Raw genomic sequence first — 15768 nt, 5'->3', positions numbered from 1 at the left:
AGTTTAACAAAAAATAAATAACCCGCAGCGCCACCTGGTGGTCAACCCGGGTCTTCTCCGTGAGTCAGATCATTTGTCTCAGCTCACCAAAACGAGCCGTCTCTTTCACACATTCAAGCTAAAGCAAAGCGCAGATGTGTCGTACTGTGTACACTACGACAGTAATGGAATTACCTACATTTACAACAAAAGTAGAAAACCAGAAAAGAAACAACAACACAGCTCATATGTGCAAGTTGGCTCACAAGGTTAACTGAAAAGATCCGATTCAAAGAGTCGACTCGTTCGAGAATGACACACCGCTCTAAAGCAGGGCTGCGACCGCAAAAACTGTCCAGTGTCTCACGCTGCATTGTTAGTACCACGTCCGTGTTTTAATAGTTCACTACAACCCGCTGTATCTCCCAGTACGAACTCTAAGAGTGCGTTATTCAAGACGCAGCTTATATCTACTTCTTTCCGTTTGCGTTTGCAAGCGGAACTACAGCTATGACTTCAGTTTCGAGACGGAGCATTTAGTCTGCGGAACTAGTCTTAGAACCCTGTAATAGATTGAAGTATTATGTATAAGGCTATGAATAAAGCTTGCTGTGCTGTCTAATCGCGTATCTTGCTTGATTTTCGCTTTGTTAATGTACCTTATAGACTGTCATCACTGCTGTTAGCTCTTGAGAAGTCGTTAGCTAGCAAGGTTTTTACAGCAGTGAGGACTGTGAATTGAGTGCAAAGAACAAAATGACATCCAAACCCACCTGCCTTATTGTGGCCAGTGCAACGCCTCAAGGTAGGTCAGTTTTAATATTATGGGCCCATTATGGGTTCAGAGAGTTTAATCCGGATCAGAATGATGCTGATTTGAAAATCCCATGTTTTGCTATCCAGGATCAAGTAATCCATTACTTTTGTGTCGGTTTTTCAAAGCAACATTGGATTGGATCACCCTGATCCAGATACAGATACAGACCTTTTAAAATGACCAAATCCAGATTACTAGTGCTCTAAATCAGACTACATATCACAGTGTAGGCTACTAGCTATGTAAAGAACAACAGGTAGATTAGCCAGCATGGGGTCACTTTAAGTGGTTTTAATTAAAGAGACAAAAAAACAGCACAATAACATTACAAACATCCCCTTCCTTTTTCAGTTTCTTTTAAACAGTCAGACCCTGCAACAAATAACTACAAACAAACAAATCTACACTATTCACAAATGCATTGGGGATTGTTAAATTCTTTATCCGATACCAATCACAGAACCAGAATTTGGGCCCTGCACTGGCTGATTTCCTCTTGTCTGGTGCCAGGAAGAAGGCACACAGACACCATCGTTCAGTGAAAGCTTCTTAGTTTAATGATACAGAAAGCATAGTGTGTCTATACACACAGAAATATTGATAAAGAATTATAAATGTCAATTGGAACAAGTCACTGATAAAATCTAAACATCTATTACGTATGTTCGAGTGACATAAGAACTACAAGACATCTAATCTACCAGATAACGAGAGAAGAAGATCCGAGAGAGAGAGGACGAAAGGTGGGGTGATTAGGAATGCTCAAAAACAACACATACCAAGAATTTTGTTCCGGTACATCGTGACACAAACTAGAGACCTTCAGAACTGAGACACAGAGATCATGCCTGAAACTCATCAGGGATATTTTGAACACATGTTTTAAATCATAAAAAAGTCTAAATGTCCAATAGTTAACAAAATAAGGTTCAGAGTTTTTCATGTGTGGAGAGCAATAAGGGATGCAATTGTTAGAAACTACGTTTGACTGGTTCATCTCTGATGATTGTGTTGTCGTAATATATTAATATACAGTGACAAATGACAGTTAAAATGAAATATATTATTTTTGTTTGATATTGATCGCTGTTTGAGGGATTGTTTATGGGGACTTTACTGAAAGGCTTAATCTGTAGCCTAATGTATACTCTATCTACATTATCATGGTAACGGTTAAACAAATCAAGTGCAAAATATAAATAAATGTATATAATACATGAAACAAACATTGTACTATATGACCAGATTTTTATTACATTTTGTTCCTGAATCCGCCCTTCTGTTGGGATCAGGATAATCCTGTTTTTTTGGATAACAGGTATCCCAACCCTACTAAAAAGTTCTGAATAACACATACTGAAGATTTGATCCAGATCAAAAGCAAGACTGAATTACATTTTCTAATCTGATTTCAGAATCCTTTTTTTTTCTCTTTTGAACAACCCATTTTCAAGATTAGATCCAATCTGATAGCCGAAATCTGATCATATTACTTCTGAACAACTGGGCCGTGATGTTTAAGTAGTGTTTATCAAAGCGGAACTGTAATGACATTGTATTTGCACTGTTAGGGGTGTCGGCTCGGTCCTTCCAGCAGTGCTTCTCTCTCTGTAGTCCTGTGTTTAACCTGCAGACAGCTACACCAGGGGTGAGAATTCACTGCAGCACCTACACATCCTGTAACGAACACTGAATGGAGTGCATTCAAATATCCGTTTTGGAAAAATCCTTATTTTTTAAAAAAATTTTTACTTCTGTCTCACAGGGGAAAACTATTGACTTCATCGGGATTGATGAAAACTCAGCTCGATGGGTTCAGGATTTCAGTGTCAAACCATACGCCACTCCTGCCAAACTGGAGTCTATTGATGGTAAAATTCACTTTTCTGAAATGGATTATGTTTTACTCTGTTCAGTTTAGCTGTTTCAGATTGATAAGCTGCTAAAAAGGGGCAGTGGTAACTTAATGGTTAAGACATTGAACTACTGATCGAAAGGTCATGAGTTTAAATCCCAGCACCACTAAGTTGTCACTGCTTGGCCCTTGAGAAAGGCCCTTAACCCTCTACTGCTCAGATGTATAAATGAGATGAATGTAAGTCACTCTGGATAAGGGTCTCTGCCAAATGCCATAAATGTAAAATGTAAATGTAAAAAAATTTAAATACTCCCCCACACTTCAATATTATGGGCGTGTTTTTTTGTTTGTTTGTTTGTTTTCATAATCACAATGAAGTCCACTTCAGTTCCAAGTTGTAACACTACAAACTGTGGAATAGTTCAAGGGGAGTGAATACTTACACAAGACAATGCAAATTGTAATGCACTACTACAATATTCATCAGGCTGTTTCTGTATTGCACAAGCACTGATTTATGTGTGCTGCTCTGTAGGTGCCCGCTACCAGGCTCTCCTGATCCCAGACTGCCCAGGAGCTTTGAAAGACCTTGCTCACAGCGGCTCACTGGCACGCATCCTCACACACTTCAGCTCTCAGAAGAGTAAGACACCCTGCTATACAGCACAAACTGTATTAGTCATTGTTCAACATGATCTCTTAATGAGTGGAGAAACTGGGACATGATGATTTGCCAGTCACGTAACACCCTTTCTTGCAGTACGCTGGCGTTCCATCCCGCCGTAGGAATGGAAATCGTCTCATCGGACATTTTCGATCGCTATAAACAAATGAATTATTTTATCGCTGCCAGTGTGTTATAAGATTAGTCAGGACACTGTTGGGTTTCTGTGTGTAGAGTATTGTGACTTTGTGTTTAGCTGCAGATGAGGTTGGAAAGGGGAGGGATGCAAGCCCCCTGCTCGGCAAACAATTGACACCTCTCCACGATAACATTGGTTCAGAGATAAAACAGACAGCACAACAACAAAGCTCTTTTGATAGTAAAGCACCGTATACAACTGGCACAATAAAATGATAACATTTAAACCTAGTAGGCTAGGTAAAATAAATAAATAAATAAATACTTCAGCATGAAAGTCCTGAATGTCTACTGTGATAAGCCATTAATCACTACTGTGGAGTGTGATGTCACAAATTCAATGCTGAACACGTGCACGTGCAACTTCCATTTTTTGGCCTCTGGTAAAATGAACTGTGTGTTTTTGGGTCTTTCAGAGCCTGTGTGTGCTGTGGGACAGGGTGTTTCTGCACTTTGTTGTGCCACAGAGGAACAGAAATGGATATTTAGTGGATACAGTCTGACCGGAGTAAGTGTTAGGATTCAACAAATGAGCTATCAGAAGGACATAATGAACATTTTCAGTCACTGCATCGAATCATTATTCACGTCCTTTTTCTTTCTCAAAGCCCTCTGTGTTTGAGCTGGTGCGCTCCCCAGATTTTGCCAACCTTCCTCTGATTGTGGAAGACTTTGTGAAAGACAACGGCGGCTCCTACACAGGTGAGTTTTCAAGATCCTTTTCGCTGAAACATCATCAGTGCTTCGGCTGTACGTACATCAAACATGTCTCGAGTTGTTACAGTCCTGGCTAGTAAATGATGTCAAATTCCAAAAAGGAAATTATTCTTTACACTAACAGAGAACTGATGTTGATGTATGTTGCAGCCAGTCAAGAGGACGCACTGCATGTGGTTCTGGACCGCCACCTAGTGACTGGTCAGAATGTTCAGTCTACCACAGCTGCAGTCAACAACCTAATCCTGCTGTTTAACAGCAGATGAAACCATCACCTTTTCAGGTGCACAGCAGTGTTGACCAATGAGCCTGGAATACTTTGGGGGGTGGGGGGGGACCAGTCACTCTGATATTCCTGCTTTTGAAAGCAATTTGTCTTAATACATTCTCTTAAATTGATCTAAACAGGATCTACTTAAAGATCCCAGAGAGTTTTAAACTCTCATTTTGTGTCTGTAGTTCTGAAGGATTTGCAGCCTTAAAGTTGCTAACAAGCTATAAAAACTGATAGTTTACAATTATAGATCGAACAAACGTTGCCTGAAAAATGACCTTAAAGCAATGCAGTGTTACATTTGTGTTGCCTAATAATTGGTGGCAATTTCTCAGTCCGCACAGGATTTCACAGAGCTTTTTCGTGATTGTTGTTGTCAAAATTGCTTGATTTTGCTGCATGTTTTTCAAAATTTGCAGAGGTTTTTTTTTTTGTGTGTGTGTGGTTTTTTGGTGAAATTGCAATTGAACAAAATTGTTTTGCACGGTCTTTCGCAGTGATGTTTGTTGGTAAATGAGGCCTTTTTAAGCTGTATTCATGTTCGACGCATGTGAATCGAAGAGGGCTTTGGCTGAATGTGTATTGTGATGACGTCACATGATCAAATCTGCGGTAATTGAAAAATTGCAAGCTCCTCAGAATATTGCGGAGTTTGTTTTGATTTTTGCCTTAATTTCTGCGATCGCAAAATCCTAGAGGGACCGATTTATACATTCAGCAACTGTAGCCTGGTGTCCGTATGAAGCGGTATAAATTATAGTACAATTTATTGTTGAACCAATATTTTGTTTAAATATTGTGCAAATTCACCATCACATGTAGATACATACAGTATACAGTTAGTTTCACAGTTCTCTCAGGACGTCATGTGATCATCCTGTAAAACACTGGCTAAAGTATAAATAACATCAGTGTTGGCATGGATAGTGCCATGTGGTAAAAAGAAGTGTTGGTGCATAGAGAAGACTAACGTGAGCGTCTCTTCCATCAAAGCTCGACACGTTTCTGTCAACGTCACTGATAGTGTTGATGTGAGTAGATGAAGACTACTTCATCTACTTGAAGACTACTCTATATATCTACATATCTAATGTTTTGAGCCCAAAACCTGTATCTCTGTGATTATGTCCTGCCTTTAGTTGAAATAGTCACAAAGCTGTGATCGCTGAAATTGTACCAATTACAGTATTGTACATATAATATCCATACAAATAAAGAATGCTAATAAAGCATGTATTGTCGCTGATTTTTTATACAAACTAAGATTAAAATATTTCATAAAATGAATCAAAAGTGCACTGGCTTTTTTCCTTTTTATTTTTATTGATAAAAATAATTTTATTGGCATGCTCAGCACTGGCATTGTCATAAATAACAATGTACCGTAACCCATCAGTGTTTGGAAGAAGGAATCACATTGCCTGTGTGTGTGTCCACATGTGTTTGTTAGTCTCAATCCAATTCACAAAAGGTCATAGAAATAGTCCAAGCCTTGTCCAAGTTCCCACAGAGAGATTCCCGTACCCAGTTCTGTTGCCAGTTCAAGTCGTAGTTGGAGAGACTAAGGGGAGAGAATAATCATACATGTAACTGAACGCATGTTCTAACCATGCTTGTCATAATATCTGCTTTTAAACATAGATGTTCTTACCTTCAGAGTTGGATAATAGACTGCATGCTTCACCGAACTTCTGAAATATACAGTGTTACAATTCAGTTTAAGCAGTTTTGCTTTAGTAATTAGTTTTATATCATCATGAAACTGAGTGTTTGACATGACTGAATTAACCCTCTTACCCCTTAGTTCCCACAGTATTATGTCCCACAACCCTATATTCCCCATAGAAACAGCACGCCAACCATGAGTTCCCGGGCCAAAATTGGCCCCAAAATCAACATTTTAATTTGAACATTTTCAGGCCTTGAAACAACTTATAATAATGTATTTGTGTAATATTATTTTGAAAATGAAGCAATTCAGTGTTTTTACTCCACTTAGAGCACAATTCTTAACTAGAGAAATGACGAAAAATGCTCGCTAAAATCCTTATACTCCTTTAGAAGTACCATACGAGCATCAGCGTGGTCAATGCCTTTGTATAAATTCAAGTAAATAATAAATAAATAAATAAATGCATTTTAGCGCCAAAAGTCAAGTTTCTGGTGATAATCAGAGCAGCAGGTAGTGTTTTCACAAATGCACAGAAATGGTCCCGTTATGACTCCAGACCCCTGCAGTGTCAGTCGCATTGGTTGATGCTGAAGATGAAGATGGATCAGGGTCTGAATCAGGAGAGTTTGCGTCTCTATCAGTTTCGGTTTCAGCATCGCCTGAACTTTCACTGCTGTCACGATCTAGAATCCTCGCTCTCGCCTGTGTAACTGTGTATGTTTTCTTTTTTTTTCCCCACTGTTTTAGATGTACCTGTGTTCACTGTAGGTGTAACTTTAGCGGGAACACGATTAGCTTTTCGCTTTGGCATTTTTAGTTCACTTCTACTATTACACCAATATTCACGCTTGGATCTTCATCGTAATGCCGGCGTAATAACGTAATCACGTTGTGACGTCATGACGTCATCAACCTTCCGGGTTAAAAAATAATATTTAAATAAGAAAGGAATCATAGCAGAGTAATGCCGGTACACCGGCCTTACGGGGATAATCGTTTACACTGTAAAGCCGCTATATCGGCCTTACGGGTATTTGGCATAGACGACCAAGCCGGTATATCGTCCTTACGGGAATAGATCAAAGACGGGCAAGCCGGTTTTTCGGCCATACGGGGTAAGAGGGTTAAAGTGGAAACAAAAAAAAAAACATTAATTAATAATAAAAGTTATTGTGCATGTCTTCCTATAGCCATCAAACCCAAACCACTGCTGGATCAGAAGGAGGAGGCTGAGGTCCGGTGACGAGAATGTCATTGTAACCTAATAATCAGCCTCGTTATAAGATCACAAACAATCAAAATTAAAAATTAACAACCGTTTCAAAGGAAAACTACAGGGGCTTTTGTGTGTCGATGAGCTGAGGTTTCTGTGTGGGTGTGTGTCTAACCTTTTGTAATTAAAATAGTGTTCTCCTGCATACTCATCCCAAATAAGCTTTGGTTTGACTTCCTTCAGAATTTCGATGTACCTACAAGAGACCAAGGGAGGAATAAAGATGGCTCAATTACAAAAAAAAAAAACAACAAGCTACTATTAGGGAATGTTGTGTTTTTCTATGTCACACACATATATATGTGTGTGTGTGTGTGTGTATTATAGCATTTACACCGAAGCCATACCTGCCCCCCAGCAGGGGCTCACCTCCCCCATTGGCAGTGAAGTCGAGGCCGTACAGGTTTAGGCCCAGTAGGATCTTGTATCTCCACTGGCTCTGTGGGGCAAGCTGCAGCACACAATCTCGCATCCAGGGCAGCGGAGAACTAGGACCTGGTCTACAGCACACACACACACACACACACACACACACACACACACACACACACACACACACACACACACATCAATCACTGAACATAATGTGCAAATCCAACATTTCCATGTTCTGGTCTATAAGCACAGACTGCTTAATTACTAGCCGAATAACCAAAGGTGTTAGCAAATTCACTAATGTCCATTTAAAGAAAGAAAGACAGAAAGGTAAGGAAGAAGGTGTGAACACTCTGGAATTATTAGTGAGATGTTTCCATATTGTGCGTCTAACCTGCCCGGACTGGAATAGTCATAGGTCATCAAACTGAATGCATCAACGACAGGAGCCAGTTTTTCAAAGTCTTCCCTTCCAAACATGCCAGGTTGGTTTGTCCTGGATATATAAAAAAAAAACAGGTTTGTCATGCACAATACTTCTAAGGTTTGGTTCTTGTTCATATGCAAATAAACAATGAAAAATCTTGTGTGTGTGTTTTCCCCCAGTGTACAGAAGCCAACATCATGGCAGTAAAAGGTAGGATTAGTAGCAGGGTAAGTGATCATATGGTTATTATTTACCCAGGAATGACAGAAGGAGGGATGACAAGAATGCAGGAAAACTTCCCAGCCTTCAGGTACTTGCACAGGTGTGTAACCAAGTGGACCAGCTCCCTGGATCACACAAAAGAGGCACAGCACACACTGAACACTGTGCTTCTGCTAATGTCTTTAACAGAATGCTGACAGTATGCATTAACACATTCACGCTTACTGATACAGATATTTTGCTTTTGCGTTCTCTCTCTCTCTCTCTCACACACACACACACAAACTCCAGACTGACGTTCTCTTGTTTCCTCCCAGCTGACTCCACAGTTCCAGAGTATAGCCATCAAATCCTTCAGCCTAAAATGCATCAAAAAGAAAGTACAACCATCGTGAGACAAGACTGTACAAACCTCCAAACTACACTGCAAGTAGTATATAAGATCCATTTAAATTCAGAAAGATGCTTTAAAGGAAAACTCCACCCTGAAGCACATCAGATATGTTTATACTAAAATCTCTGTGATGTGCTTAGTGATTCTGGTTGATGGCTGTTGATGTATGTTCATCATTCCTGTGAAGAATTAGTGGCTGTGTACTGTGCTGACTTCACATGAAGACAGTTACAGTGGCATTAAAATCTTCACGAAAATCTTCTCAAACATAAAGGATAACAGTCAAGTTTCACTGTTCGCTCCTAAAAACAAAGACAAAAAAAAAACCAAGAGCTTCTTTTCTCAGTCACTATTTTCGAGTGACGTTTAATGTCATATATAACGTCACATGAGAAATCCAACAGAAGTAGCAGAGACGGTAAATATTGGACTAAAAGTTCAGAATGCTGTGCAGCTAGACAACACTTTTGCACTGAGTCATGATAGTGTTATTAGCATGAAAGTTGAAGATTGTGAACCATTTCTGTTTCAGCAGAATAATAATAATAAAGTATTTATTGGTCACATATACATTACAGCACAGTGAAATTATTTTTTCTTCGCATATCCCAGCATGTTAGGAGGTTGGGTTCAGAGTGCAGGGTCAGCCACGATACAGCGCTCCTGGAGCAGAGAGGGTTAAGGGCCTTGATCAAGGGCCCAACAGTGGCAGCTTGGCAGTGCTGGGGCTTGAACCCCCGACCTTCCGATCAGTAACCCAGAGGCTAAACCGTCAAGCCACCACTACACCCCATGAGAATTCAGATGAGAAGTTGACAGAGCTGGACGGACTAACGGACTAAAGCTCTGATGCATCAATCTCCTTAAGTAGAGATGAATCCCATTGGTGCCATTATCAGCAATGTAGAAAAGTAAACTCAGAATTTAATCATAAAATGTTTTGCACCACTGAAGATCACGTGTTGATTATAAATACTGATTTGCAAGTAGGGTGGATCTTTCCTTTAATAAATTGTTTTTAATCACAAATAACACATGACGTACTGTACCTTTGCCACCTGAACAATTTCTCGACCAATCTCCTCAATCTCATCCTCACTGTCCAGGACGCTCATGTAGTCCTGATAAGACCAGCCATCAAATAATAGCCTAGGTACTACAAAACAATGTAAACGTAGGACAGGTTACAGATAAATTATTATCATACATCACATCATTGTTTATCTCCATAGAAAAACAAAAGTCTTAACAAATTCAGAAAGTCACATGAAACATTTTTTAAGAAACCGGTTAAAACTACTCACATATTTTAGATTTTTTGTTTGCTTTCTTCACAGCCTTGACCCAACCTGTTACAAGAAATATGTTGCTGTTAATTCAGCGTGGCAGAGTAACCATATGCAAGGCTGTATGAGATTAAGATACCTACCCTGGTCATTGTCATGCAGGCCGGTGATATGAAAGCTTTCTGGTCCTTTGCGTCTGATCTGGAGCCATACTGGAGACACAGAGGTCAGCTTAGGCCCGAAAACCTTCGCAATGTCGTATCCATGAGAGTTCCACTGTGGGAGACAAGGGGAAAAAAAAAAAAAAAAAAGACAGCGACTTAGAAACCTGCACTGAGACAAGCAATAAAGTGTAACTTTAAAAAAAAACTCAAAAAAACAGTTATGGCACCATTAAACATTCAATCATTAGACACATTTACAACAGTAAAAAAAAAAAAAAAAAAAAAAAAAAAAGGTTTCAGTCACCTACAGAAACAACCAAGTACGACCAGTATGTTTAGATGTTTTCCTGTCCTTAATGGACTTCACAGCTACAGGTACAGGTTTTTAGACTGTGCAATTTTAACATTTGAGTGTACACTGTATGAGATGATAATTGAGTTTGATTTTGACTTTATTGTCAGACAAGGTCTGAAATTGTTCTTGCGTGACAGTATGTTCATTCACAATTATCACTAAACCTTTAAAAGCACATACAAAAAAGGTACAACAAATACACACACAAAAAACACGCATTCAAATTTGTCTTCTTATTTTTGTGTGTGTCTTATTCAGTTCGAGGACAACTTGATGCACAAAAGACTTCTTTAGTCTCACTCGATTAAATCTCTGAAGGTTAAATGGTAAAAGTACAAATTATTTGTGCACATGATTCAGGTCAGAAACGGTGTTATTGGCCAACCTTACTGTCTGTATGAGATACTGTCCGTATGATCTTTCCACGATAGCATATTGTCTATCATTACTCCTAGGTACTTATATGTCCGTACCTGTCTGATAGTTTCATTATATACAACAACAGGCAATGTATGAGCATCAGATGTTCCTGTCAGATTATACGCTGGATGTTAGACCTAAGATTAAAGTAAATTACTATGTTCTGCTTACGTCATCAATCAGCGCGATCTGGGCTCTTGCAGGAAATCGTGTCACGTAGACAAAATTAAGCCTGAGGCTTTCTTCTGTCGTCTGAGACTGTCAGTGTCCTATTAGTGGCTTTTCAACAAGCATTAAAGCAGCGGTCACACTGACTACATCTATATAGATATAGAAAACATCCATTTATTTTCCATACCACTTATCCTATACAGGATCACGGGAGCCTGCAGCCTATCCCAGGGAACTCGGGGCACAAGGTGAGGGACACCCTGGATGGCAGGGCACAATCGCGCACACACACTATGGACAATTTGGAAATGCCAATAAGCCTACAATACATGTCTTTGGACTGGGGGAGGAAACCAGAGTACCCAGAGGAAACACCCAAAGCACGAGGAGAACATTCAAACTCTGTGCACACAGGGCGTAGGCAGGAATCGAACCCCCAAGCCCGGAGATGCGAGGCTAACGTGCTAACCACTAAGCCACCATGACCTCCTATAGAAAACATTAAATCATTTAACAAGGTTATAAAGTGTACAGAAATGTAGAAAAAAGACACAGCATGGACAGAAAGGTTACCGGTGTGACGTAACCCAGCACTGCTCCCTGAAAGTGGCGTGTTGATATGGCGTGAGGGCAAAATCTTCTCTCTTCTTTCACTACATCCCTCCACTGAAGAGTTGTCACTACCAAACCCCGCTCCTGCACCGGCTGCTCCGCTATAGCTGTCTAAGACACAACACACACACACACACACACACACACACCCAAAACAAGAAAAACTGCATTAGTAGTGATAATGTCTACAGAGCCTCATAGAAAATGACTGACTACACATTACTTATTATGATTGCCTTACTCAATCCTCCTGTATCTGGGTAATTTTATTTATTTATTTTTCAGAAAACAGTCTCCTTGTTTCCAAAGTGTCCTTACCTCAGCTTCCGGCACTTTGTTGAGTTTTTTGGCATCTGTTTTTGAAAGTGTGCCTCTGATACCAGGGACTGAAGTAGAGATGTAGAGGAATATCAGAACAGCTCTCATTTCACTCTACTCTTCTCTGCTGGAAGAAAAATACATATTTCAATGCTAGTACATGGTTTTCTGAAGCAAAATAATGTAATAGTTTGTCGTTGTTTAGCTAACAAAACAATAGCAATAATCTTTATATACAGGTGCATCTAAAATTAATTTTAATATTGTAGAAAACTTAATTTTTTTCTGCAATTTAATTCAAAAAGTGGAAATTTCCTATATTCTAGATTCATTACACAAAGTTAAATATTTCATGCCTTTTCTTGTTTTAATCTTGATGATCACGGCTTACAGCTCATGGAAATCAAAAATCCAGTATCTCAAAATATTAGAATAATGAATTTATAATACAGAAATGTCAAACTGTCAACCTGACCCTAATCAGCTAATTAACTCAAAACACCTGCAAAGGTTTCCTGAGCCTTTAATCTCTCAGTCTGGTTCAGTACACAATCACAATCATGGGGAAGATGAAAGTAAATTGTGCATTTCATTTGGAAATCAAGGTCCCAGAGTCTGCAGGAAGAGTGGAGAGGCACAGAATCCAAGAAGATTGAAGTCCAGTGTCCAAGTTTCCACAGTCAGTGATGATTTGGGTGCCATGTCATCTGCTGGTGTTGGCGGTTGGTTGTGTTCTCTCAAGTCGAGAGTCAATGCTTCATCTATCAGGAGATTTTACAGCACTTCATGCTTCCATCTGCTGACGAGCTTTATGGAAACGCTGATTTCCTTTTCCAGCAGGACTTGTCACCTGCCCACAGTGCTAAAACTTCTAGTAACTGGTTTGCTGACCATGGTATTACTGTGCTTGATTGACCAGCCGACTCGCCTGACCTGAACCCCATAGAGAATCTATGAGAGACACCAGACCCAACAATACAGACGAGCTGAAGGCCGCTATCAAAGCAACCTGGGCTTCCAGAACACCTCAGCAGTGCCACAGGCTGATTGTCTCCATGCCATGCCGCATTGATGAAGGAATTCGTGCAAAAGGAGCCAAGTATTGAGTGCATAAATGAACATACTTTTCAGAAGGTCGACATTTCTGTATTATAAATTCTTTATTCTAATATTTTGAGATACTGGATTTTTGATTTCCATGAGCTGTAAGCCATAATCATCAAGATTAAAACAAAAAAAGGCCTGAAATATTTCACTTTATGTGCAATGAATCTAGAATACATGAAATTTCCACTTTTTGAATTAAATTACGGAAAAAAACGAACTTTTCAACGATATTATTTTTTTGTTAGATGCACCTGTATGTAAACAGACTTTTATGAATGGACAACCGCCTGCTGAAAGCTTTAAACTCTTACAAACATTTATTCATGAGCTCTTTAGTTCCCCTTTAGCATTGACGTTACTATGAAGTCGGTTTTCACGGAGGAACACTTCAGTATACAAAGTAAAATATATCCGTATTGGAACATTTTCATTAGTCTGAGCTACCTCCCTGTTTAAACTACTCGATTCTGACAGCTTTAGTTAGCAAGCTACAACAGATCCAGGATGGAATGGCTACATCCCAAATGGCTCCCTCTTTAGACTCATAGTGCACTACGTAGCATTTAGAAACCATACTGTCACACCATATGTAGTTCACTTATATACTAATGGCGATGCATTTGGAATACGGCCCTGCTTGCTGCTTGTCAAAGCCAGTACAGCTTTGATTTAGCCAACATTGACAACGGCTTTCTCTTACTAGATGCTGTAAAATAAAATAAATAACAGTCATTACTTACCTAAATGCTATGATTATTATTATTTAATTGTCCTGCGGAAAGATAGTGCAGAGTAAACAGTGTAACGTCAATGGTAGTCTATAAAGGTAGTCTAGCTAGTCAAACAAGCAGAGTGACTGAGAGGCTTCATCCCGCCCCCGAGACCTCAGCCAATCAGCTTCATCCCGCCCCCGAGACCTTAGCCAATCAGCGTCATCCGTGTCAAACGGTGCATTCAAGTCCTCCTGGGAAGTTCGAGTCACTTTGGTCAGAGAAAGATGGCGGTGTACCTTCTCTTAATTAACTACAGAATACAGCAGTTTTTAAAACTCTACTTCTAGAAAATGAAGAACAAAATATGTGCATCAGATATGTTTAGCTTTTTTTTTTTTAAATATATAAATTTAAGAAGCCACTGTAAACTTTATCATTACATATTATATTGTAATTGTACAATGGTATTGTATTTTGCGCAGGCAATTAGCTTGTTTTATTGTGAATAAAAAAAGTCTGACAATAACTTGCTGCATTTACCAAACACGTAATAACTTAAATCTGCTTCTGAGGCGAGTAAACATTCAATTTCAACAAATTTACTGTCAACTACGACATTACCATCATGTTTTCTTACTGACACGCCCCCAAGTCGGAAACTCGGCGCACAAAGAAAATCCCGAGTTTCCCCACTCGTAAGTACGAATTTGTGGTGGCGTTCAACTTGTAAACCCGATCTTTCCGCCATGACTTGAACGCACCATCAAACAAAACTTCATTCCTTTAAAATCTCAGAGAGTGAGTGAGTGAGTGAGTGAGAGAGAATGGAATGAAGGTAGAATGTATGTAAAAAATCTACAAACCCTTGTTAAAACAGCAAGTTTTTCTGATGTAAAAAATGAAACAAAGATAAATCATATCAGAACATTTCCATTACAACCTGTGACTATTACAGTTGGCAATTGAAAACCAAACTGACACACTTCAGAGAAAAAAAGATAAACATAAATACATAAATAAAAATAAGAACAATCTAATTTCATAAGTGTGCACAACCCTGAACAAATACTTTGTTGAAGCACCGTTTGATTTTAAGAGTCTATCAGCATGGCACATGTTGACTTGGCAATATTTTCTCAGTCTTTCTTGCAAAAACATTTTCCTGTGGAATCTCCTGTGCACAGCCCACTTCAGGTCGCCCCACAGATTTTTAGTTGGATTCAGGTCTGGGCTCTGGTTAGGACACTGAAATCTTTCAGCATAGGAACGTCAAACTAGAAATCACTAAACATATGTACAAATACTAAACAATAAGTATGCTAAATAAGTATGCATATTTAAAACAGTATTTAAATAATTTTTTTTTTAAGTAGCTAAAATGTAATGTATGCACACTTAAAAATGTTTGCATGAAAGTATGCAAAATAAATATAAAAGATTTTATTTACTCTTTCATTCTTGGGGTTAAATAATATTTAGGACATAGGGAAGCTCTACTTTCATGGCTGCCAACAACGTGGGGAACAGTACTGTTCACTGCATGCTTTATTGAATGGACATCATAACACTGATAATCATGGAAATGTGATTAAAACAATATTTCTTTCTGTTCTAATGGTTTCATCCAAAAACTACGATTGGGTATTCCTTATATGTCAGTTTGAGCATCTGAATCATACTGAAACGCTTCATTTATTCATTCATCTACAAAATTGTCCTGGTCAGAGTCACGGTAGTCGCACCATTCAGACC

At 39.1% G+C, this 15768-nt stretch overlaps 2 protein-coding genes across 3 annotated transcripts; one reads left to right on the top strand and one right to left on the bottom strand.

Annotated features, from left to right (window-relative positions):
- Positions 1-116: 116 nt before the first annotated feature.
- gatd1 (glutamine amidotransferase class 1 domain containing 1) lies at positions 117-5797 on the top strand. The gene is made up of 7 exons (XM_053641730.1): positions 117-784; positions 2368-2444; positions 2562-2667; positions 3190-3297; positions 3933-4024; positions 4125-4218; positions 4384-5797. Exons 1-7 carry the CDS (start codon positions 736-738, stop codon positions 4497-4499), a joined length of 642 nt encoding a protein of 213 aa, XP_053497705.1. The 5' UTR covers positions 117-735; the 3' UTR covers positions 4500-5797.
- A 9-nt stretch (positions 5798-5806) lies between these two features.
- On the bottom strand, positions 5807-14203 carry chid1 (chitinase domain containing 1). Of its 2 annotated transcripts, none has more exons than XM_053641726.1 (13): positions 14044-14203; positions 12197-12323; positions 11840-11989; positions 10300-10432; positions 10175-10219; positions 9920-10026; positions 8774-8835; positions 8509-8601; positions 8222-8323; positions 7800-7952; positions 7568-7648; positions 6159-6198; positions 5807-6068 (listed from the first exon to the last, which is right to left on the bottom strand). In XM_053641726.1, the coding sequence occupies exons 2-13, from the start codon at positions 12302-12304 to the stop codon at positions 5970-5972; spliced, it is 1173 nt and encodes a 390-aa protein (XP_053497701.1). In that variant the 5' UTR covers positions 12305-12323; positions 14044-14203; the 3' UTR covers positions 5807-5969. The 2 variants fall into 2 exon arrangements, with proteins under 2 accessions (XP_053497701.1, XP_053497703.1); XM_053641728.1 differs by having other exon boundaries at positions 12197-12320; positions 14044-14196.
- Positions 14204-15768: the final 1565 nt, after the last annotated feature.

Source organism: Ictalurus furcatus, chromosome 14 (assembly GCF_023375685.1).
Source record: "Ictalurus furcatus strain D&B chromosome 14, Billie_1.0, whole genome shotgun sequence".
Classification (NCBI taxonomy): Eukaryota; Metazoa; Chordata; class Actinopteri; order Siluriformes; family Ictaluridae; genus Ictalurus; species Ictalurus furcatus.
This window is presented reverse-complemented; position numbering and strand designations above follow the sequence as displayed.